This window comes from Danio aesculapii, chromosome 20, assembly GCF_903798145.1.
Source record: "Danio aesculapii chromosome 20, fDanAes4.1, whole genome shotgun sequence".
Lineage (NCBI taxonomy): Eukaryota > Metazoa > Chordata > Actinopteri > Cypriniformes > Danionidae > Danio > Danio aesculapii.
The window spans coordinates 44043864-44070573 of NC_079454.1; the positions used below are offsets into that span (position 1 = coordinate 44043864).

The 26710-nt window shown below is 37.0% G+C and overlaps 1 protein-coding gene across 12 annotated transcripts in view; it reads right to left on the reverse strand.

The window, feature by feature from the left end:
- Window positions 1–5702, reverse strand: part of afdna (afadin, adherens junction formation factor a) — a 242910-nt gene extending 237208 nt beyond the window's left edge. For 8 of the 12 annotated variants that reach the window (XM_056481082.1, XM_056481081.1, XM_056481083.1 and 5 more), the window contains exon 1: window positions 5358–5701. In XM_056481082.1, coding sequence (XP_056337057.1) covers window positions 5358–5459 — 102 coding nt within the window. In that variant the 5' untranslated portion in view covers window positions 5460–5701. Of the gene's footprint in view, window positions 1–5357 lie in introns of all 12 variants that reach the window. The other 4 variants (XM_056481084.1, XM_056481075.1, XM_056481080.1 and 1 more) reach the window with 1 other exon arrangement.
- Window positions 5703–26710: the final 21008 nt, after the last annotated feature.

The window sequence follows — 26710 nt, forward strand, 5'->3', positions numbered from 1 at the left end:
CATCCCAGTCTATCAAAATAAATTAAATCTTTGCTATTCAAAGCACCTGTTAAAATTATATTAAGATCACAATATATAATGGCAGCAAAACGAAATATCGTGCAGTCCTATTGTATACACTGTAAAAAATGCTAGGTTCACCGCAATCGATTTGTGTTTGTTATGTTTGTTTGTTGTGGGATTCAGTTTACTTATTAACTTAGCATCTAACAGAATTAGATGCTTTGTTTCCAGTCAGGACTTACAGAAACTTGTTCATGGTTTTATCACCAGAAGGGTGGATTACTGTAATGGAATCCTAACTGGCCTTCCCAAAAGACAGTCAGAGAGTTGCAGCTCATCCAGAACACTACGACCAGGATTCTGACCAAAAAAAGAAAATCAGAGCACATCACATCTGTCCTCAGGTCTTTACACTGGCTCCCAGTTAGATTCAGATAGATTTTAAAGTATTACTACTTGTCTATAAATCACTAAGCCATTACAGATAAGCTCACTGTATACAAACGTAACAGATCATTCAGATCATTAGGTTCAAGTAAATTAGAAATTCCAAGAGTTCAGTCAAAGCAGGGTGAATCGGCCTTCAACTACTACACCACTCTCTGCTGGAATCAGCTTCCAGAAATGATCAGATGTGCTCCAACATTAGACGCATTCAAATCAAGACTGAAAACACATCTGTTCAGCTGTGCCTTTATTGAAGGAGCACTGTGTTACGTTCGACAGATTGCACTATTATGTCTTTCTTTTCTTTTCATTTTTTTATAACCCGTTTGAACACATTTTAATCTGTTTTAATATTATTTATTGTTTTATACTTCTCCCTTTTATTCCTGTTTATGTAAAGCACTTTGAAATGCCACTGTGTATGAAATGTGCTATATAAATAAACTTGCCTTGCCTATTACTTTTAACAAATTTAAGAGGATGAAACATAAATCAATTAAGTTGTCGCAAAAAAAAACCTCATGAATGGTGTCGTTTTAGCTTATTTTAAATGAGTAGCTTGAACAAATTGTAGTTAATGTCATTTTGGGTTGTTAAATATACACTGTAAAAAATGCTCCACACAATTCCTTCAAGTTGTCCCAACACAAAACGATTAGGTTAACTTAACTGGTTGTTTTTTATACAAATTTAAGTGGATTGAACATAAAACAATGGGGAGTCTAACAGTAATCAAGTACAGAAATTGAACAGTGGAGTGTAAAATAACATAGTTATTATTGTCTAAATATTTTTAAAAAAATTTATTTATAATAATGTTTATTTTTTTATCTTTAATAAACAATATAATTCTAAAATGTGACTATTGCGGATACACACAATGTGATATCGATGCTCAAATGATATATTGTTCAGCCCTAGTTTGAACTATTATAGAGTAAGAGAATAGTCTGCATACTTAAACATTTTCCCATGTCCACAAGTGACACTAAACTAACCCGATTGGCCCATTTCCAGAAGGTGATAAAGGGAGATAGTACCATGGGAAAACCTGGCTTGATTACGGTTTCATGCCACCTTTACCCTGAGCAACACATTCTTAGTCAAATATGCAAGCTGCGTCACAATCCACAAAATAATCAAACTATCTGATGGTATTACTTCTAGGCCACCTGTACAACTTTAAAACAAAAACAAAGAAAAGAGACTGACGATTTTATGACAACACTAAATAGATGTTTTGCATGTTTAAATGTCATATACCAAGTTAATCTATAAGATAAATTAATAACAAAACTATTTAACCATCAACCTGATTTATACTTGCATTATGCAATAAACAAATAAATGAACCAGCTTTATCAAAGGGCTTAATGAATTGTATTCTGTTTTTTTTTCTGAACTCAATTTTAATGGTTAGAATACATTTGTAGGTAATCATGAAGTACCTTTACTTCTCAAAACCTTATTCCTGTTAAAATTGAAATTGTGCCATTATTAATTAGAAGTTTTTCACACGTATAACAGCTAAATGCATTTTAAGTGACTATCTGAGGACTTTGTAGATGAAATTTGCCTGTTCATGTTCCAATGGTTAAATGACAGACCTCGTACGCTTGAGTAGTTGTAGTAAATAAAACCATTCACTCACTCACTCACACAAGCTGGGTCTCCATCACCGTGCTAATGCACATTTTGAAGTATCGCATGAGAAACGAGCAACAGAAACTCTAAATTTCAAATAAAAATCCCTCTTTACTCTCACATGAGGTGGCGAATAATAGGGGATGAAAATTAATTTGTCAAATACACTCTGACATAGTGAATTCATTATGCTTGCCTTGTTTACTGTTGCTTACTAGGTTACCAATAATACAAATTGGCCGCTCTAGCAAATTTATGCGAATGCACCTAACTTTAAAAAGATTCAAGCATAGAGCCTTTATATTTAATTATAAATATTTATAATTCAATATACCTACCATGTCTAACATTCGACTGATGAACAATACACTAATTTTAAGACTAATATCCCTGCAAAGTGTGTCAAATTCCGTGATTATTCACTATTTTAGAGATAATCCCATTTTTATGAACGGTTAAGGCAATCCATTTTCCACCACGACATTCATGAGATCTCTAGCAAAAACAAAACAGTGTGCTAGCTAATGATTTTCACAATAGTTGCATCCCAAATGACACACTATACACACTTATGCACTTGTAAACTCAACTGTGTAGCGCAGTTTAGCATCAACCCTAATGGAACAATTTTATTTTTACTAAGCGGAAATTTAACCCATTTTCTCAGTTGACGTTTAACAATTGTAAAATTAATTAAATAAATGCCAAAACTGCCAAATAGGACGTATTAGGAGTACAACTGTATTCACCATTGAGAGGCAAGTCCAACCTCAGTGTCCAATAGGTCTACCCCAACTCCTACGTGAACAAATCTGCGAGCGTTGAGTGTCCAACATTCCACACTTATTTTTAATGGTTGAATAAGCATCAATCAGATATTTTAAGTGCACTAATTCTTTTAGATTATTCATTGTGAATGCACTACTTTCACTGTTTGTACTATAAAATGGCATAGAATAGTGTAAGTATGCAATATTTTTTAGTCTTTCACACATGGAAAGAGCATCCAACACTTGCCAAAGACGATATCACAGAGCAATCTTAGCCAGTGCGAGACACATGCATGGGAATGGAATCAAAAGACTTGGGTGGGGAGAGTTAGGTCATGAAACAGTCTTTGCTGGACAAGATACAGATACAGGAAATGACATGATCCTCCATTATCTTAGAAAGAAATCACTAACTTATCTAGCTGAATTAGATTACTTAAAAAACATTTGTATTAATGAATGTTAAAAGTATTCTAATGTATCTTGTAATGTTTAATCACTCAGAAAAAAAGCTTCACAGGTGGTATATTCTAAACAGAAAGGAACTACAAAATCTGACTGGCTTTTCTAACATGAAAAGTCATGCACAACAGGAAGACGCCACATTTCAGATACCACATGCAAAACAATTTCAGATACAATCCCAGAAACCCGAGCTGATCAATTATGTATGTATGCAATAAATGACTAAGCTTGTTAAATAGACTTTATTTAATGTATAACAAGGCATTTTATGTCAGCACTGAATCTCCAAACATTATCTGTAAACACACCGCAATCCCAAACAAAATAAAAGCAAAGTTTGTGGCCATCCTTGCACTACTAGGTCCAAAATAAAAAACTCAAATTCAACTCTTTGTTATTTAAAAAGTGTTGTTAGAACACTGGTAACAATAAATTTATAAGGCTATTTCTATGCTACAAATAGACACTATCATTCATACTTCCAAATATATAGCACCAGCCCCCTTCAACTCCATTACATCACTGTGCATTCAACAGTAAACAGTGTTTAAGCAAAGCAAGCCCTCTTATTCAACCAATTGTTTACATAAATTACTCTTTACATAACAGCCGTTCATTCTGAAATGAGAAAGGCAAGCTTAACAGATGGCTCAAAATAAAAAGATAAAAATAAATGTACATTTAGTTGCATATCATGACAAGAAATGATAATTATATTACTTATTTTGAGAACAATAACTGAATATAAACATAAAATACTTTCACAAAGATTAAATGTATTCCTTTACAATTCAAATAATACAAAAGAATATATATATATATATATATATATATATATATATATATATATATATATATATATATTCCAAATGAGCTACTGGAAGTAAAATTCATAGCTTATTGTAATGCATCATTAACATCATTACACAGTGTGCTACTGAATAAATAGTGACAATGGAACCAGGCTTGCAAATCGGCTGTCACAATTGGTTGGAGGACGAGACGATTACGTCATCTACTCTCCAACACTCATGCTGATCTTAGGAGTTTGTGCTGTGTCTTATGCATTGGCTACTTCTTCCTAATCACCCTCAACAGACCAAAACAAACCTAATCTACGCTTTTATTGTCACCTCAGCGGGTGCCCTGAGGACTCGGTATCACTAATGCGTGAATTATTAAGGGCCAAAGAATTGTCTCAGAACCTACGGGGGTTAAATGAAGGAGAGACCCCCATCAGCTTTACCCCAACCCCCTTCATTCAGAGGATTCAAGCACTGCCCGCCTAAAAACACTAAATCCCTTCCAAAACTGACTTGCAAGGCAATGCATCTGCAGGTGCTAACGCTAAAAAAACGCGTTAAACACCCAATTGATCGAGCGATGGGGTTGCTAGACAGATCTAAATCATGCTGATCTAACATTTACTAAAACAGCCGTGCATCCCTATGATGACATACAATGACGCTTGCGTTACAAATATCTGAAACCACGCACTGTGCAAATAAAGTGACTGACATGAGATTAATTTATGACCGCTACGTTGACCACCGACACAAGCATCCTGACAAATCAGGATTATCATTACATTCACGTTCAATCTACCTACACCATCATCCAGCACTATTAAATGCAGCTGGTCTGATCTAATGTGACAGCTTTGCATGCAGCTCCCTGCTACAAACTGCAAGCACCGATTTCTCCCGGTAATAAGAGCGTTCACACAGACACACTGAAACGTCCAATGCAATGTCCAACAGCAACAGGGACTAAAGGTGTTTGTATTTTAGACAATATACGGCTTACTTCACCTCTAATAGAACTGTAACCTGACTCACAAATGGCATATCTCCAGTCGTGATTTATTAAATCCAGAGTCAATCTCACACGTTAAAAAGGGGAATCTATAACACATAGACAGCACGTTTCTTCAATTGTAGCAGTGTGGCGTGCTGTGGGAATGAATCTCGCGGCACGGGCAGCAGAACCGACTGCGGCCTGCGCTCGGTCGCGGCTCCGCGGACTCACCTCGGTTGGTTGGCTGATCTCGAACAGGTCGAGCCGGTTTGCGTTCCAGTGGTTGATGATGTCGGCGAGTTTCCGCCGCTCCTCCTCTCGGCTCCCCGACATTCTCAAATCCAGACTAATACTAGCCAAGCCGGAGGGAGAAACAATCCGCCTTTTCCCTCGCTGGTTCGGTGTTATCCACTCAAACTGGTTTCTTATCCGACCACCTGAAATAAAAGTAAATCTGTGACACCCAGAATGTGGTTTTCAGACGCGGTTTCTGTGGCGAGTGTCGCTCGTTCCCGCAGTCGCCGGTTCTGCACCGACCTCAGCTCACCGTCAGCCGCTTCTGCTGTTTCCGCGTTCCCGTCGCTCGCTTGTCTTATCGCGCTCCGTGCGCGCTCCTTGTGGCAAAGCGGTGGGACTGACTGGAGCTTAGGAGCAAATAATGAAAGAAACATCCCGTGCCAGGCTCTCTTTATTGAGCAATGCTTTATTGTGTACGAGATTGAGGCAAAATTGGTTTTATAATCGCACATTCGTACCATGGTAAACAAAAAATATTTATTCCTTGGATGTACTAAAAAAATTAAGGAAAGTGGTTGCAAACTATTTATATGTGCTGAATTTAAACAAAGTTGAACATTACTACATGTAATTAGTTTGTTTAAATTCAGCCCATAAAAACTGTTTGCAACCGCTTACCTTAAAATAATTTGTAAATTCAATGAATATTTTTTTCAGTGTACTTTTAATATGAAATTGCACATAAGAATGACTTTAAAACAACATCAGCACTATTAACTAACTGTGAACAACGTTGTGCTTTGATAGTCATTGGCTGAAAATATGATTTCCCTAACACGTTTGATACTTTTCAGAAATTATATTATTAAGGAAGGCGGCGCAGTGGGTAGCACTGTCGCCTCACAACAAGAAGGTCACTGGATCGAGTCTTGGCTGGGTCAGTTGGCATTTCTGTGTGACGTTTGCATGTTCTTCCCATGTTCACGTGGGTTTCCTCTGGGTGCTCCAGTTTCGCCCACAAGTCCAAAGACATGCGCTATAAATGAATTGGGTTTTTTGTCCGGTGAATTGTCCGTAGTGTATGTGTGTGAATGAGAGTGTATGGGTGTTTCCCAGTGATGGATTGCAGCTGGAAGGGCATCCGCTGCGTAAAACATATGCTGGATAAGTTGGTGGTTCATTCCGTTGTGGCGACCCCTGATTAATAAAGGGACTAAGCCAAAAAGAAGAAAGAATGAATGAATGATTATTATTAAGGAAAAAGTCTGAATGTGGTGAATAATCGGATATAAAACCAACTTCACCTCAATGCAGGCTGCGATGTAGTCAACATTTCAATTGAATCAAAGAAGTGATTTAAAATGGTCAATAATGGGTGTTATTGAATAGTTGTAGAACAACTTTGATGGAAGGCCTTGATCAACATCAAATGTTGACTACTGTAGTTTTATTAAAATATAGATTTACGGTTTTATTTGTTTAACTAGCTTGATGTGATAACTGCCGAATTGTCCACATTTGATTCTCATCCTGACATTTATTTATTGATGAATGCTGGTATACTTCCATGGTAGGAAATAAATACTATGGAAGTCAAAGGGTGCCAGTTTTCAACCTTTTTTCAAAATATCTTCTTTTGTGTTCAACAGAAGACAGAAACTCAATCAGGTTTTGAACAATAAATGATGACAAAATTTTTATTCCTGGATGAACTATACCTTTAGAGTAATAATTTCCTCTAACACAAAATAATAATTCCTTCCAAAACTAGGCTATACCTACAGAAAAAGGTAAGAGACCACTTTAAACTACTAAACCACTAGACAATTATCAGGGTTTTTTTTTTGTTTAATATTATGAAAGTCTGATAACATTTATTCAAAATTTTAAATGTTATTTAGAGCATATTTTCCAGAAAATGACAATTGGTCAGAATAATGACTTAGGGTTACCAAATATCGAAGTTAATACACTGGTGTTTAAAAGTGAAAATCCAAAATAAAAATCCTTTTGTTTCATTCTGCAAAAAAAAAAAAAAAATTATAATAATAATAAAAAAATTATAATAATTGATAATATATATATATATATATATATATATATATATATATATATATATATATATATATATATATATATATATATATATATATATATATATATATATATATATATATATATACACACTGTAAAAATATATATGTTCCACTCAATCGATTTGCGTTGGGACAATTGTTTCAGCTCAACATAAATAAGTAGTTTGAACAAACAGCAAATTTAACTTTTGAGTGTATAGGCCTTCTCCAAATGACATTTATTTTTAAATTTGGAAGAAATAGAATCAGTAGTTTACAGTTTAAAACATTTTATAATATCTACAATATGACCTTTGCAGATGCGGTTTCATGTACAATATTTTCATGTACACTTTCATTATGTAAAAAAAAACATATTTAAGCGTTTGCAGACCACATGGTTGCTCAGTCGAACTGCATCCTCATAGCCCTGACATGTCCAGCTGTACACATCTGCAAAGCAATCAGCTCAATGAAGCAGGATGATCCAGCATATAAAATTAATTCAATATGACCCTGTTACATCACAGCAGAGCTCTATTCTTCGGTGCACCCAAACAATAACAATTTCAATACAATAGACATTAATGCAGAGGTTTGCATAGACTATTTTAAATCAGTGGTGCTTTCAAAGTATTAAACATGTGTAACTCACCCTGAACAATATACAGCAGGGAAAATAAGTATTGAACACGTAAACATTTATTTCAGGAAACATTTTTTTAAAGGTGCTGTTGGCTTAAAATTTTCCCTGAATGTAGGTAACAACCAAAGAACGCCCTATATTTCAATAAAACAAGTCTAATTAGTTCTTCAGCAACACTCTGTTCTTCCTCATTGTAAATGAATATTAGCTGCTTTAGTCCAACATCTTCATTAGCATGATGATGTAGATGAAACCAGGGTGGACATTTCAGCAAAACAATGATCTAAAACACAGCCAAGGAAACTCTTAAATGCTTTCAGAGAAAGAAAATCAAGCTATAGAATGGCCCAGCCAATCACCTGACTCGAATCCAATAGAAAATACAAATTAAAGATCAGATTTGATAGACGAGACCCACAGAGCTACAAGATTTTTACACTCTGTTAAAAACTCACACTTGAGCAATGCATGTGACTTCATTCTCCATATGAGAGGCGTCTTTAAGCTGCCATCACCAAAAAAGCCTTTAATTTAAAGTATTAAATACATTTCAGTAGTTCAGTACTTTCTCCTTGTGTCATTTCTTTCTTATTACACATAACATATTTTTTGTTTTTTTTGTTTTGTTTTATTTTTATGTTTGTATTGTTTGGGTTTTTACCAAAATCTGGTTCAATCCCATGTCAAGAGCTCCTTTAGAAATATTATTCCCAGCAAAAAAACATGACGTGTTCAATACTTACAGTATTTATAGTATCTGTATTTTCCCTGCTGTTTTATATGAATGTGAAATGAAATTATGTGGCATAGTTCACCCCAAACTTAAAATGTACTCCCTATTTACTCTTCCTCAAGTGATTCCATACCTTTACGAGTTTCTTTTTTGTGTTGAAAACAAAAGAAGATATTTTGAGGAATGTTGGAAACCAGTAACCATTGACTTCCATAGTACAGATTTCCAACATTTTTTGAAACAACTTCTTTTGTGATCAACAAAAAAACCTCAAACAGGCTTGTGACAAGAAAAGGGTGAGTAAATTATACATAACTATCGCTTTAGTTACTCCATAGATTTTCTCTAATATACTGTTTAGTAACTGTAACTCACCGGTCCTACTGCACCCAACTCAGTCTAAGCTGGGATCAAACCAGCAACAATTAGTATGGAAGTTGGTTGTTCTAACAAGGAGACCATGGTCTTTAGCCTCCTTGTTAAAGCAACTGACTGCCATACAAAGAATCGCCAGTTCGATCCCAGCTCAGACTGGGTTGAGTGCAGTAGGACAAGTTGGTTACATGTGGGGGCTCATCCGGGATGAGAGCGAGGTTTAGAGGTATGAGTGTAACAGAGGGCAGCTAGCAGAATGCTATGTAGGTAAACCTCACTCTTCTGACCTCAAAAGGTGCCAGACGCTACTACGCTAGAGACCATGGTCATTGGCCTCTTTGTTAGAGCAACAGACTCCCATGCAAAGAATTGCCAGTTTGATCCCAGCTCAGATTGGGTTGGGTGCAGTAGGACCAGTGGGTTACATAACTAATGCAACAAGTTGCAAAAACCAAACAAAACCAACACTCATTTCAAAGCATCGCTTCCTTTACATTTTGTCCGGTCTCAGTTTTACTATGCTTTACAATAAGATTCTGTCTAGCACTGCACTTTGGTGGTCTGGAGAGCCAGACATCAATTGTCCATTTGAGGGGCAAATTGAAGAAGACTGAGTGGCAAATAAATCATCATTTGCTGTCTAACTGATATGTGTGTAGTGAGTCAGCGCTCTTTGTGGCAACTTTCTTCACCTCAATCTATCTGTCTTATTTCATATTGACGCAGGTCCTGGGACAAAATCTGACAAAGCACAACTGAAGAGATCTTATTAAAAGTGCTGTAAGTGAACGTACCGCACATCAATAATCCCTACATCCTGGCAGATATCGGGGAATGTGTATCAGAGTGTGTATCACCATAATGTGTATTTTTTAAGTTCTTTGATGAAATATTCATTCATTCATTTTCCTTCGGCTTAGTCTCTATTTCACAGTTTGACACAGTGGAATGAACCACTAACTATTTCGACATATGTTTTGTGCAGCAGACGCCCTTTCAGCCACAACTTAGCACTGGGAAACACACTCATACACACACACATGCATACACTATGGTCAATTTATTCAATTCACTTATAGTGCATGTCTTTGGACTGTGGGGGAAACCGGAGCACCAGGAGGAAACCCACACGAACTCTGGGAGAACATGCAAACTCCACATAGAAATGCCAACTGACCCAGCCAGGACTCAAACCAGTGACCGTCTTGCTGTGAGGTGACAAGGCTAACCACTGCACCACCATGCTGCCCCTTTGGTGAAATATATATGATATTTTAACAATGAACACTCAAAAATCTGCTGTTTGTTCAAGCTACTTATTTAAATTGAACTAAACAACACAATTCGGGAGTTTTTTGAGAGGGATAACATAATTGTTTTATGTTCAATCCACTTAAATTTGTAAAAACTATAAGTTAACTTAATTCCTTCATGTTGTCCAAACACAAATCGATTGTGTGGAACCCAGCATTTTTTACAGTGTTGAGAAACAGGGATGTTTAAATGCTATTTAAAGAGACAGTTCATCTGAAAACAGGTAGTCCTCAGTTTATTTCCAGACTCTTTCAGACTCCTAGGTGTGACCGTCAGTCTCCCCACTCACAGTCGCATGATTCACCGTCACCGCAATCAGCTAGATCCCCATCACCCGAATACTAAACACCAGTGCTCCTGCATGTCATTCCCCGCTCATCACTCCAGCACATAAATACATGCACGCTCCCTCACTCAGTGTCCGGCCTCGTCGCATACAAGAAGGACATACTCTCAGGGTCAGTCAATTCTTGCTTGAGAAAAGTTTACTTACCTTGTCTGTTCCAAGTATACCCACAGTGTCTTCGTCTCTCACCTAGTGCTGGTTTCCTTCTGGTTGTGTGTACGTGTCCCGTTTTCATCTGTGTCATTGTTTAGCCTCCAGTTCATACCATCCTGGACCACTGGTCATCATCTGCAGGATAAAAGACTTTACCAGTTTACCATACTTCCTGAATTCCTCATCATACCTGCAAAAAAACAGTTTCATATATTCACTCAGTTCTGGTCTCAGTCCCCCTTCTGTGACACATTGTGCCTGCTTTAGCCATGGTACAGCAGCAAAGTTCCTAGATTATGACGCCAGAATGAGAATATAGTTCCTATAGCCAAACTGACAAAAAATAGAAACTTTTAGTTTTCTGTTGGTCTTAGTACACGATGTAACAAGAGAAAGAGTGAAGCTTTAAATAGAAAAATTATCAAAACTCCATTTTTTTTATGTGATGCTAATGGTCTAATCTGATTCAATGATCTATGCTAAGCTAAGCTAAAAGAGATCCCACTAGATTCAACATAGGCTCATTCTGAAAACGTAGCCCTATATACATTTCTGGAGAACACAAATTATGTAGCCAGAAGTACGTATGGCTGGATTTCGTCTTTAAAGACCACCGATGATGAAAATCATCTTTTGTAAGCTGTTTGGACAGGACTGTGTGTAGCTATAGTGTGTCCACAGTCATATTGGGGTGATATAAAGACAACAATTCTCTTTTTTTAAATTTCCTGATGTTAAAATAGGATCTAAATCCCTCCCATTTTGAGTCCCATCGCAACGTGAGGTAGGAGTGCGGTTTCCCCACACACCGAATTGATTGACCGCCTCGTATTAACATGTCTCCGTAGTATTGCGGATAATTATATCCACAAGACAGGATGTGCGCAAAGCAACTGAGATTAAAAGATCTGTTGAGCTCTCTGTGATCATCAATCATCATCAAATGTGATCAAGAGTGAGTTTTCAAGTTTAAAATGTTTTTAAAACAGAGCATGTTTGTAATGAATTACAGCGATTTACTTTAACTTTACTTCATCACCACAGCCGCTTGTCAGAACAATTATAAAAGAAGACTCTTCAATCCCGGTTTGTTGACGTTAAATCAGGTTTATTTTGTACATTAACATAACGGATATCCATACAGCAGTGGATATTAATGTGTATCCTGTCACATCTGCCATGCAAAAACGGTGCAAAGTTAAACGTGCACGCTATGTGTGTCCCTACTGTGTGTGTGTCTATGTGTGTGTGTGCATGAACTTTGTAACGACATTGTGTGCGACTCATTAGTGTAACTCCACAACAAATACATCAAATAATCATTGGGAAAGTTCTTACTGTAGTATTTCTCACAAACGTTGCATGTGATCGGCTTCTATCATGTCTGTCACTGTGCTGTTTATCTGATACAGCCGGAGATTGAGGCACTCTGACAGGCACATGGGAATGGTGGGCGGGGAGAACTAGCATTAAAGGCACAGGTAACAAAAACAGCTACATGGTTGTTCAGAGCAGAAAATCCCAATATTCTGAAAGGTTTAATAAATTATCTGTTGGGTGTTTTAAATTGAACTTTACATACACATTCTTGAGACACAGGACATCTTTTAAATCTTGAAAAATGGGTAAAATAGGTGCCCTTTAAAATAAACACTATGGGGCGGTATGACGCTGTTCCTTTTCATGCTTATCAGCTGACCATGTACACCATGTGACCAGCTCACCATGTACGTCAGTGGAGACACAGAGAGGAGTTCACCATGACGACAAGGTTCAAGTCTGGTGAAGAACGAAAAGCAGACAAGGACAAAAACAGAAGCCAAAAAATAAATAAACATGAAAATAATGGTGAGAATGTAGTAAAATCTGAAAACATGGTAAAAGAATCAGACGAGGGCTTTTCATTTTCTGGATTGCTTTTGAAAACACTGTGGGTTGGGTTTAGGGAAGTGGATGGGCGGGTCAAACGGTGCTTTTGAAAACATTATTGGTTGGGGTTAGCAAAGGAGGAGGGTGGGTCAGTTGATCTCTCAGTCAGTCAATCAGTCAGTCAACAGCGGCCTCTGGTGGATTTGTGCAGCAATAGCATGCGCAAAAGGCACTCACGAGAGAAATTTGAGAACTGAATAAGCGTACACAGCGGCCTCTGATGGAGTCGCGAAAACAAAAAACTGCAAAAAAACGTAGCTCCTAGGACGTATTTGGCGCTCCCTAGAAATGTATATTGGGTACATTTTCAGAACGAGCCTGGGTTGGCTAGATTGATTGAATGGATTCAAAAAGGGTCAAATTAATTTGCTTAACCAACGCTATCTCTGCAATTTGTAACATTATGATTTAGTGGCTATTTGTATGAATTCGTCTGTTGTCATTCGAACAATTTAATACGATTTGCTAATCCCCCAATGGCGGCTGGATCTAGGGGTGAGGTTTGGTGCCATGCCTCCATTTAAAATCACACATTTTCTTACAACTGAATACGAATTAGCCACTAAACTGACAAAACATACAATAGTTATGTTTCCTTGTGAGAACAGGCTGATTAAACTATAGTCGACTTTAAATAAACCTGCATCTGACACAATAGAAACAAGCATTCGTAAGCACATATAATTTCCCAAGCAACAGCTACCTGGCATTTATAATTAATTTAGCAAGACGGTTGTTCTTTTTTCCTCTGTTAATCTTACATGAATAATGGTCCTTCATCTATTTTAGTGGTGATACTTTGCGGTGAGGTCAAGGGGAACAATAAGTAAATCGCAGTGTCTCCAGCTGTAATATCTGCGGTAGAAAGAGGAAGCGAAGTAATAATGTTTCCTGCAGTGGTCTGCGGGGCTGCTTTTTAAGACCGGTTTTTATTTTATCTCCCTCTTCCACGCTCATACACGCTCTTACTTTAAAGCTTATGTTTAAGACTGAACTTTGAACTCTGAAATGCTCTTCCATAGACATCTGAAAGCACTTAGGGGATCTTTATATCTGCAAGCTTCTTCTGTGATAAGAATAGGAATTATGCTGAAGGTATGCGAGAGCTCGTGATCTGTGCTCATGCAGTAAGAGTGGAGGAATTTTGCTGCTGGAGGGTGGAGAGGAAGGACAGGTGCGACAAGGGCAACATCAGGGAAACATCCTGCATCCTGATCCCAACTGCAACCTTTGCATTTATTATCTTTTTACATTCGTGAAGACAATTAAACATCACTGATAGACCAGAAAGAAGATATTGAATGATACAGTCAGGCAACGTTGACTGGATGTATAATATTTGAAGTAACAGGAATACAATAGCTGTTTTTAAACAGAATTTACGAGATGCATAGAGTATATTTTGAAACATTATGAAAAAAAGAAGATATTTGAAAAACAATACTGATAAAATAAATAACGTTACCTAATAAACAAGCAAAATTTGCCACACTGCCACCCTTTCTCTCAAAAAAACTTTTTTTTCAATTAAATCCTAACCTAATTATGACAAACTATACATCATTGGAAAGGTCTAAGAGTTTCAACTACAGGAGTACATGGTTTTTTGTTACAAAGGAGGAGTAATAGATTAAAACACAATTACTGTCACCCAACAACCTGTGGGACTATTGACGTCATTTTTAAAATCGCAATATCGAATATTTAAAGCAATCCTGACAAACTATAATTTATTTGCTTTATGAGCTTTAAATATCTAGTATCCATATCTGGTGACTGATTTTTGGTAGATATTACTGAACAACAGTTATTTATTAATTTGTAACAAGGATACTCAGACTCATAAACATTACTTTGCTACAGCAATCTACATGTAAAATTTTGCTCTGATATTTTGTAGAGGTTAAATAAAAAAATACCACTAAACTGCCTATACTACTGTAGAATTGCATGTCTACTTCACAAATATTGTCAATAGTTTACTAAATCATATTCCTCAAAATAAATATCATATTACTCCTAACTTGTGGAATCCATTGGAAAATGGATGTCATGTTTGGTACTGCGGCCAAACTAAATCTTACTGAAAACTCATAGAGATATTAACTTCAAGTTTGGGATATAATTTGTTCTGATATTTAGCTTTAAAATGAATAAATAAATAAACAAACAAATACTTATGTACAAATACAGTTGAAGTCAGAATAATTAGCCCCCCTGTTTATTTTTTTCCCTAATTTCTGTTTAACGGAGAGAAGATTTTTTTCAACACATTTCTAAACATAATATTTTTAATAACTCATTTCTAACAATTGCTTTATTTTATCTTTGCCATGATGACAGTAAATATGTTTTACTAGATATTTTTCAAGACACTTCTATACAGCTTAAAGTGACATTTAAAGGCTTAACTAGGTTAATTATGTTAACTAGGTAGGTTAGGGTTATTAGGCAATTTATTGTATAATGATAGTTTATTCTGTGGACTATCAAAAAAATATATAGCTTAAAGGGGCTAATAATTTTGACCTTAAAATGGTTCATAAAAAAACTGCTTTTATTGTAGTTGAAATAAAACAAATCAGACTTTCTCCTGAAGAAAAATATTATCAGAAATACTGTGAAAATTTCCTTGCTCTGTTAAACATAATTTGGGAAATATTTAAAAAAGAAAAAAAAAATTAAAGGGGGGCTACTAATTCTGACTTTAACTGTATATATTATCTATCCAGAGGATAGCAAATACATGTAACAAAGGCTCATTCAGAAAACATAGCCCTATATACATTTCAGGAGAGCACGAATTATGTAGCCAGAAGTACGTATGGCTTCATTTTATCATTAAAAGGAATGCTTCAGGGTGGTATGACGCCATTTCTTTTTGTGCTTACCAGCTGACCACTTACCTCTGTATGGACAGCTTTCCTGCTTTTACCAATTTGTCTAGTGGCTCGCCGGGTATGTTGGAGGATTTGAGACGCAGACAGGAGTTGACTGCAATGATGAAATTCAAGTCTGGCGACGAACGTTTCCAGTAAGCTGGTAAGACAAAAAACAGTAAATAACAGGGTGAGAATGTGGTAAAAACTGAAAACGTGGTAAAGGGCTAGGGCTTTTCTGTCACTGTCGGTTGGGTTTAGGGAAGTAGGTGGGCGGGTCAATCGGGTTCAGTCGATCTCTCAGTCAGTCAGTCGACAGCGGATTTACGTGAGAAGAGCAGGCGCGAACAGCACTTGCAAGAGAAATTTGCAAGTGTATCTGTCTGCAGACTGCAAGACGGGGGCGTAGCATGAAGGAGCATAACTTGTAAGTTAGAGAGGCATAACTTGCAGTTATCAAGATCCCACTGAACCAGGCGAGATGTCACAATACTTAACAGAGAACATTTTCACCAAATGTTTCATGAGTTTTCTCCAAATTTATCCACAACCATTTCATTTGATATATTATTATATTCATTCATTTAGCAACTCCACCATGCAACTCGCTGAATTCTTCATCTGTATTGTCATTACAGTTAGCCTACTTGGCGTTGCCCTCTGTGGTTCAAGTATGAAAGCCTCCGCAACTCGCGGCTGTTGGTTGGTTGGGTTTAGGGTTGGGGAAGGTGTAGACATTAATAACTATGATGATTAGGTTTAGGTTTGGGGTAGGTGTAGACATTAATAACTATGATGGTTAGGTTTAGGTTTGGGGTAGGTGTAGACATTAATAACTGTGATGGTTAGGTTTAGGTTTGGGGTAGGTGTAGACGTTAATAACTATGATGGTTTAGTTTAGGTTTGGGGTAGGTGTAGACATTAATAATGGTGATGATTAGGTTTAGGTTTGGGGTAGGTGTAGACGTTAATAACTATGATGGTTTAGTTTAGGTTTGGGGTAGGTGTAGACGTTAATAACTATGATGGTTTAGTTTAGGTTTGGGGTAGGTGTAGACATTAATAACTATGATGGTTAGGTTAAGGTTTGGGGTAGGTGTAGACGTTAATAACTATGATGGTTTAGTTTAGGTTTGGGGTAGGTGTAGACATTAATAATGGTGATGATTAGGTTTAGGTTTGGGGTAGGTGTAGACGTTAATAACTATGATGGTTTAGTTTAGGTTTGGGGTAGGTGTAGACATTAATAACTATGATGGTTAGGTTAAGGTTTGGGGTAGGTGTAGACATTAATAACAATGATGGTTGGATTTAGGGTTGTGATAGGTTTAGACGTTAATATCTTTGATGGTTGGGTTTAGGTGTGGAGTAGGTGTAGACTGATGTATTAGGACAGCTATTGAATAGCTTTAGTACAAAACTAGAAAATAGAGTGGGCTGGTGCATGTCTTACTTGGAAAAAACTGTGAAGTGAGCAAAGTTACTCTTCAGGGACAAAAAAAAAAGAAAGCAGCTGTAACTTAATGTGACACACCCTGAGCTACATGGTATATCATCTATGATTTAATAAACTTCTTTTTAAATCAGCCCACTGCTAATGGTAATGTACTGGATTTCCACATTAAATATTTCATATGAGACCAGAAAAAAACATTTGATGCATTCTTAACTAAAAACAGTAAAATATAAATGAAGCTATCAACGTTTTAATGACTAAATTGTTGTGATATTTCAAATTTATACTCTTGCATTATGAACTTAATGCATTTTCAAAAACAACATGGTATAAAAGTATGCAAAAAATAATCCATCCAAGGCACTCGAAAACAAAGTTAAAAAAAAAACGTAATTTATTTTATTCACTAATTTTCCCACAGCACAACTATCCCGGCATATGCAAGAGTGGATGTCCTTTCAGCCCCAACCCAGTATTTAAGAAACACACATACACTATCACATTCACACACACTCATACACTACGGCCAGTTTAGTTTAGTCAATTCACTTACACCGCAGGTCTTTGGACTGTGGGGGAAACCGGAAACTCACAACAGCACGGGGAGAACATCCGGGACCCGAACCTTCACACCTTGTTGCTGTGAGGCTACAGTGCTAACCACTGAGTCACTTTGCTGCCCTTACTTTATTCACTTTGATGAAATGCATAGGTGCACATAATTGCTTTGTTGTTTTTTACAAAATGTTTTTGAAAATTTCACTTCACGATTTCACACTTACCAATATTTAATTTAATAAAGAATGAGAGTATATGGCATGCTGTCCAGGGAGAAGTCTCTGAGCTCAGAAAGACACCCTAACTTATATTATTGCCCTTGTCAGGAAAGAGAGAGATAGTGGTCAAAGCGAAGTGTCTAGCCGGCCTCAGAACGTTCCCCTCGGTTTAAGTAGAAATTAGTTTTAGAGTTGGGACGAGCTTAATATTTTTGGGAGTTGTCTAACAGTAAGCTGATTTGATAATAGAATGATTATCAATGATGAATTAGAATTGTGGAAACACCTGTGGGCATTGTGGCTCAGTGGTTAGCACTGTTGCCTCACAGCAAGAAGATCGATGGTTCAAGTCCCGGCTGGGCCAGTTAGCATTTCTGTGTGGAGTTTGCATGTTCTCCCCATGTACGTGTGGGTTTCCTCTGGATGCTCCGGTTTCCCCTAAAGTCCAAAGACATGCGAATAAACTAAATTGGCCTTAGTACAGTGAGTGCATGTGTGAATGCGAGAGTGTATGAGTGTTTCCCAGTACTGGGTTGCAGCTGGAAGGGCATCTGCTGCATAAAAACAAAGACCAGAATAGTTGGTGGTTCATTCCACCGTGGTGACCCCTAATAAATAAGGGACTAAGCCAAATGACAATAAAAGCATAAAAATAATTGATAGAACGTTTGCAGATGCTTTCTACATCATAATTTTCATTAACAAGTATTTGAGCTTCAATAAGACTCAGCATACACTCATGTTCTACACGCACATTCTTTAAGAGAGAAAACTAGCTGAATTGCCATACAATGATGGACAAATGTCTCTATTCAAGACCTAAAAAAAACACAAGACATATCTGAACCAAAGCTTGCCTCAGGTTTGGAGGAGTCAGAGCTTACACTATATTTAACACTGTATAAAAATGTGTTGAAGCATTTGACCTAGTCAGCATGTTCTGCAGCACTATAATTACAGTTTCATCCTATTCAGTTGACATGGTGAAGCATTTTTGTAGTTTTATATGAAACTAATTAGCTACCGTGAGCAAAATCTTTGTATTACAGCATTTAGCAGATGTGACATTACAACAACATCAGTCACCAGTTTTTCACAATATGACAAAATGATGCATTCACAATAAGACCATTTTTTGTGTCAGTCAGCATGAAATAACATATTTTTATATACCATTAAAGCTAATTAGATGCAATTAAATAGGTGTGTGTAAATAAATAAATAAATTTATATATATATATTTATGGTGGCTTAGTGGTTGCATGTTTTCCCCGTGTTGGTGTGGGTTTCCTCTGGGTGCTCCACTTTCTTTTTTTCAACAAAAAATGTACCTTCCCTTTCATGAGTGGCTCATGAGGTCTGTTGGGAAAACATGGAGTTTATTCAGCTGTCCCACACATCCCACAGAAAAGGAACATTTCCATCACACTGGAAACTTCTGCTTCCTTCTGTGTTGTTTGGGAACTAATCTCATCTAATTTCATCCTACAATAACTGGATTTTCATATGTGTTTCTGTCTTTTAACACTTTAACAATGAATAAGAGAGCCATACCTAAAAAAACGATATACATTCATTGATTCATTTCTTTTCCTTTGGCTTAGTCTCTATTTCTGAGGTCAACCCTATTCCAATTCCATTTCAGCCGCAACCCAGTACTGGAAATGCCGATACACTCATTCACACACGCACGCACGCACGCACGCACGCACGCACACACGCACGCACACACGCACGCACACACGCACGCACACACACACACACACACACACACATACACACACACACACACACACACACACACACACACACACACTACGCCAATTTAGTTTATTCAATTCACTTACACTGCATGTCTTTGGACTGTGGGGGAAACCGGAGCACCCGGAGGAAACCCACGCAAACACAGGAAAGAACATGCAAACTTCACAAAGAAACGCCAACTGACCCTGCCGAGGCTCGAACCAGCAACCTTCTTGCTTTTACCCTCTTTATGCCGGCCCCCATTCTCAAGGTGCAGGTGATCATAGAGAGTTGAAACAGATCTTTTAATCCCAGTTTCTTTGCAAATGTTTTTCAGTGGACATGTTTGTAAACATTACTACCGAGAGATTTCAATATGCTCCTGTCAATCCATTCGGTGGGTGGGGAAAACCGCACTCCTACACCACGTTGTGGTGGGCCTCAAAATTTCTGGGATTTGGATCCTATTTTAACGCCAGGAAATTTTAAAAAGGAGACTTGTGCTTTTATGACTTCAGTATGACTGTGGACACACTATACCTATACACAGTTCTGTCCAAACATCTTCCAAACATTGATTTTGCATCATAGGTGCCTGCTAGGTCATTTGTCATCTTCGTGGTTGAGTTCAATCGCATTTCTAAGTCTGACTGAATGTATAACCCATCAATGCTGCTCACCCTTTCTAAACTACAAACCAAACGGTCAACAAATTGGAGCAGCTCTCCAGTATATAAGATGCAATTTGCCACCTCTTGCCATGTGATTTAGTTCTACCGGCACAGCTGTGTTCGATATCACTGAGTATATTTACATGGACACCAATACTCATATATTAATACGACTAAGATGATACTCTGATTAAGAGTCTACCATGTAAACAGGGATTTTTGATTACCTTAATTTGACTAAAGTCGTCGGCGCCAGTGGTGTAGTGGTTAGTGCATCGACACATGCACTCCAGTGCTCATGGCGACCCGAGTTCGATACCGCCTTGCCGTCCTATGCCGATCCTTCCCCTCTCTCTGCCCCCATGCTTTCCTGTCAATTTTCTCTACTGTCCTATTGAATAAAGGTGAAAACCCAGAAAAAATTATTATATATATAATCAGACTAAAGTCATAATCGAACTAAACAGAAATCGAATTGTGGAGTATTCCTATATTAGTCACATAACTGAAGTGCAGTACAGACAGGTAGACACCTTAATCAAACGACACTTTTCGCAACATTTTGACGACAAACAAATGACGATGGCTTCAAGCAAGACAGCACATTTTTGGTGCGAGTGGAAAACTATGCTGAGAATTCTGGAAGAAGTTGACATCATGAAGTGCCTTGACTTTGAAGTGACTTTGTTTTGAGAGCATGAATGAAAAGTTAGTGAATGAAATGGCAAAGGTAGCCTGTTGCTTGAGAATTTGTATCTGCCATCATCTTTTTGCACGCATACTGTAAGAAATTAACTGCAGTTGAGCTTGTTGCAAAATTAAAAACGAAATGCCCAAAATCACATAAGTTGTTGCGTGAAACACTGGAGGAAACTAGTGTTGAATGGTGTTGTAATGTATTATATATGTATTATGTATTATTGCATGTAAAACAGGAACATGAAAGAAATATTCAAAAAGCAACTCATGTAAACACCTTTAATTCCACATGAACCGGAAGCCGTGATCGTTATTTATTCGTATTGAGATGCAGTTCCTATATTATATGTACAGTGTGTGTGGCTTGTTTTTTTTACTGCGAGCTGATTGGCTGTAGTAAAGTAGGCATTTCATTCAGAAAGATCTAAAAAAGGGTTTTGGGAGAGTTATAACAACATAACTGACATTTGGAGGGGTATGGTTAAGCATGTTACCCACGCCCAATACCTCAGACAGACGTAATCTGACAATTTAACCGAAAACAAACAGGAAGTGCATTTTCAGATTTCAATTAAAGATTACAAGGGCAAACTATTTTTGTTTTATTAATGACATGCACAGATGAATTGTTCACCACATAACTAGCAATGTGAGCTAACAAAATCATGCGGTTAGTTTTGATTTAATTTGTACTTTAATCATATTATTCAGAATAGGGCAAATGATTAGATTACTGATGTCCATGTAAACGTGGAAAACCCTGCTCTCTACGACTTCTTTCATGCGACTTCATTAGTGAGGCGGTGGGCAGTGGCGTCTCTGAGGATAAGCTCTGCCACCAAATGGCGTTTCTGTGGTAATGGCTTGGCAATGAGGGAAGCTTCACCTCATTGAGCCTCTATGCTTGTCAAGTGGCAGACGTCTCTGCATCTGATTACAGCTGACGCATACACAGTCCTGCCAAGCACGCTTTTATGAGACGCTGGTCTACGCTGATATAATTCAGTTTACATCGGACATACAATAGGTCCCTTTCTCTTGCATTCAACTGAAGAGGAGCAGCGCTTTAAACAGGCCCATAAAGCATGAATAGGTGGAAAAGAGATGCCTTGAAGTTGCACCTGTTAATTGCGTTTGCCATAGAAACCAATGCATTTTCTGTGTCTGTGTTTCCAGCCACATGCACGCACGCACACACTCACTGGAACACAGTGGAAAGAAATGCATAGCAAGGAAATGTTTACTTCTAACTGCTATCTTTCTAAAATCAATTTGTTTTCTTTTATTGCAAAAACAAACAACATATATAAAAATATACAAATGAATAACAATACAGTCAACAAACACTGTAAATATATCCGTAAATTAGCAGTCAAAACCGTATTTTTTGATTTATGTCTTTATTTTGCTGTTTTTATTCTTATTTATTTCTGCTTTGGAATTGCTTTATGAGATCTTGATCTTTCTTTGAACGACTTTTAGCATTGAAAAGTTTGAAAAAGTGACTTTTATTAAAAGTTTTAATAGTTTAAAGTGATATATTGTCTGGGTTGGTGTTTTATATTATGGTAAAAAAAACTTGCCAAATAAAACTACGTTTTGTTTTTTATACAAAATATATTGTCGGAGCATATATGGTCATACATATTTTGCAATGCTGTTGGCAGGCCAATACCATCTCTTTTCATTCATTTACAATGCACTGTCAGAAGGTACAAAACCAGTCACTCTAGCGGAACCTTTTCAAAACGTACACGTTTGTGCCTAAAGGATTCATACTGCTGCAATGTAAAAATTGACTAGTTACTTTATCTTAAAAAAATGTGAGTAAACTTGTTGCCTTAAAAGCGACAAGTTGACTTCAATTTAAAAAGTGAGTAAACCTGATGTAACTTGGAACTATTAAATTGACTTAATTATGCACATACAGTTTAAGTCAGAATAATTGGCCCCCCCTGTTTATTTTTTCCCCTAATTTATGTTTAATGGAGATATGGTTTTTTCAACACATTTCTAAACATAATAGTTTTAATAACTCATCTCTAATAACTGATTTATTTTATCTTTGCCATGATGACAGTAAATAATATTTGACTAGATATTCTTCAAGACACTTCTATACAGCTTAAAGTGACATTTAAAGGCTTAACTAGGTTTAATTAGGTTAACTAGGCAGGTTAGGGTAATTAGGCAAGTTATTGTATAATGATGGTTTGTTCTGTAGACTATTGAAAAAATATATAGCTTAAAGGGGCTAATAATTTTGACCTTAAAATGGTTTTTAAAAAATTAAAAACTGCTTTTACTCTAGCCGACATAAAACAAATAAGGCTTTCTCCAGAAGAAAAAATATTATCAGACATACTGTGAAAATTTCTAACTTGCTCTGTTAAACATAATTTGGAAAATATTTAAAATAGGAAAAAAAATTCAAAAGGGGGGGGTGGCTAATAATTCTGACTTCAACTGTAGTTAATATACTTGTTTTAAGGCAGTGGGTTTACTTACTTTTTTAAAGTGTAATCAACTAATCACTTTAAAAGAAATGGGTTTACTCATTATTCATTTACAAATTATCAGTAACGTGAACAAATTGTTTTTAAAGTGTTCCTTTAAGGTGTATGTTAAAACCTAAAAAGTCTAATCTGTTTTGTTCTATTCTATTCTATAAAACCTTTGTATTATGTTTTATGCATTCACAACTGAGATAGATATATTATTGTGCTTATGTTGATATTTGTTGAATGGCTTATTTGGCTGTCAATTCAGTTTCAGGTCATTCACAAGAATCAGTTCATTAATTTTCTAGTCCTTTAACCTCTAACTTTTATCACTTCTTATTACTGTAAGAAGTCCTACTACTGTAACTGCAGTAATCCTACTACTGTAACTGATTTACTGACAAATCTGGTTGAAATAGATGATTCATTTATAAATTATTCACTATATTTTAAATAAACTGAACAGAATTTCAATTTAGATTTGAACTGAATTATTACTGAATTATTGCACTTGTGACCTTCAGATAAGTCCACTTCATAAAGGAATAATACAGACTGTTTTATGTGAACTTGAAAACTGATTCACTGAAAAGACCTGATTCAAGTAAATCATTCATTTTTCTTCGGCTTAGTCCCTTATTTATCAGGGGTCACCACAGCGGAATGAACCGGCAACTATTTCGGCAAAATTTTTATTCAGCAAATGTTCTTCCAGCCCAACCCAGTACTGGGAAACACCCATACACTCTCACACTCATGCACTACGGCCAATTATGTTTACCCAATTCACCTATAGCGCATGTCTTTGACTGTGGGGGAAACCGGAGCATGCGAACCCATGCGAACACGGGGAGAACATGAAAACTCCACACAGAAATGTCAACTGACCCATCCTGATCTCGAACCAGCGACCTTTTAGCAGAGAGGCGACAGTTCTAACCACTGAGCCACAGTGCCGCCCCTTCAAGTGAATCATTAATTCACAAATCAGAACTGACAGGAAGTAATCTACATGTATATAGGCAATTTTAATTTGATCCCAAACTAAATTTTAATTTTTGGGACTCGAACTACATATTACAAAACACAGAACTACATGTAACACATTCCAAACACACTGTGAATATAAAACCTGTGTGCGATAAAATATTCATGGTAAAAGGGAGACAGATATTTTAGAGGATGCTAATGGTAGTGCTTTGAAATCTTTGCCTCAATAATAGGTTCCCACCGGCTGCTACTTCTCTTTACAGTCAGCAGACAAAAGAAAGCTTGAGGAACACAAATTTCCCACAGTTCCTTTTCCCAATAGCTGCAGTGAGCGTCGACTGTAATTTGTCAGACTAATTAAAAGGCCATTTCGGGAAGTAAGAAGGTGCAGAAAGCCACACTCTTTTCTCTAGAACCGAGCTGAAATAAAGCTGTCAGGACTGTGCGCTGTGAAGAGGAGCGCGAGAAAAAGAGAAGAGATGAATAATTCATGGCAGTTTTTTGTCACAGCTAAACTCCTTTTCTGTCTTATTTCTTTCTCCCTGACCTTGACGCCACTCATTCAGCAGAAAATCCTGTCTTCAGCGCCTCACACATGATCGCTAATACGTTTTTGTCTGCGTTGCTCATGCAGGCCCCGTATCTGACTCAATTCTGAATCACACATGAGCAGAAACAGCCGTTTTAACTACATTTCATCGTCGCTGATGATACAGGCATGATAGGGTGATAGAGACAACTGAGACGATGTAACTTGTGTCTCTTCAAAGCATCTAGATGGCACGTTAGATAGCCACATTTTCTCCTTTATGGAACAAACGCTTACACAGTCTTCAAGATAACGCTTAAAGGAGATTCTGTCAACACAGAACCAAAGGAAATATGTGATTCAGCCAATATTTTTGACTACAAAACTACAAAAACATACATAAACATACATTTAACTGCAGTTTCTAGGTTAAATGAACACTAGGTGGCAGTGTGATGCCATCGACTTTTGCTCCTATTCACACTAATGATATTTACAACAACAAATTATTGACGAATAATGGACTTTTTTGTGCAGTTCTTTGCACATCCCTAAATAATACCACATAAAACTTGTCTATGATTTGGAATCATACATTTCCTATCAACTGGACAACATTTCCAGCTTACTCTGTATGGTGTACCTGTACTGCTGCGCGGGTCCGAGTCAGGTAAAGCACATTTCAACAAAAGATCAAAGCAAAACTATGCGGTCGCAGTGCACTTTACTCTTACATTTGCTTCTGAAAACATTATTGATTGGGTTTAGGTCAGTGGTTTGTTTGGTGATCTGTACGACAAGCTCCGCCTTCTCATAGACATATACAAAAAAAAAACGACTTGTACTGACACGTATACAAAACATACCCTAAGTCAGTGGTCCCCAACCCTTGGGCCGCGGACAAGTCCAAGTCCATGGATCAATTGGTACCAGGCCGCACAAGAAATCATGAATTATTTCCGTTTTATTTATTATCAGAGTTGCAGCAATGTTTTGTCAGCTTGTCATCCTCTGAAACGGTTGATGTTCACCTAGCAATCTACGTACACTCCCCCTCTCACCACCCCCCGGGCTGCAGTAAAATTGTCAAGCGTTGACAGGTCCTCTGTGATAAAAAGGTTGGGGACCACTACCCTAAGTAACATCTTTAAGATTCGCAAAGATTCACCCTCTAGTGGATTTGTCATTTGAAATGTCCAACAAAACATACCCGGAGCAACATATTTTACGCTTTGCAAAAATGTAGGCACATATTTCCAATGACTCTGAGCTGGATTCTGAAAAATAACCTTAATGTGTCATGCAAAATAATTAAATAATTTTTAAAAATGGTCTCACTCTTCCATTTTTATAAACCTAGTCTATAGTCTGAACTAAACCTGCTCACTTCTTATTCACTCCTTCAAATGGACTAATAAAAATGACCTAGTGAATGAGAGTATTAGATGTGTCAAAGATAGGTCATAATTGGAATGTTTCAGGGTTGTTTTAATGTTATTTTTTGATTAGAAATAACTATGTAGGTTTCATTA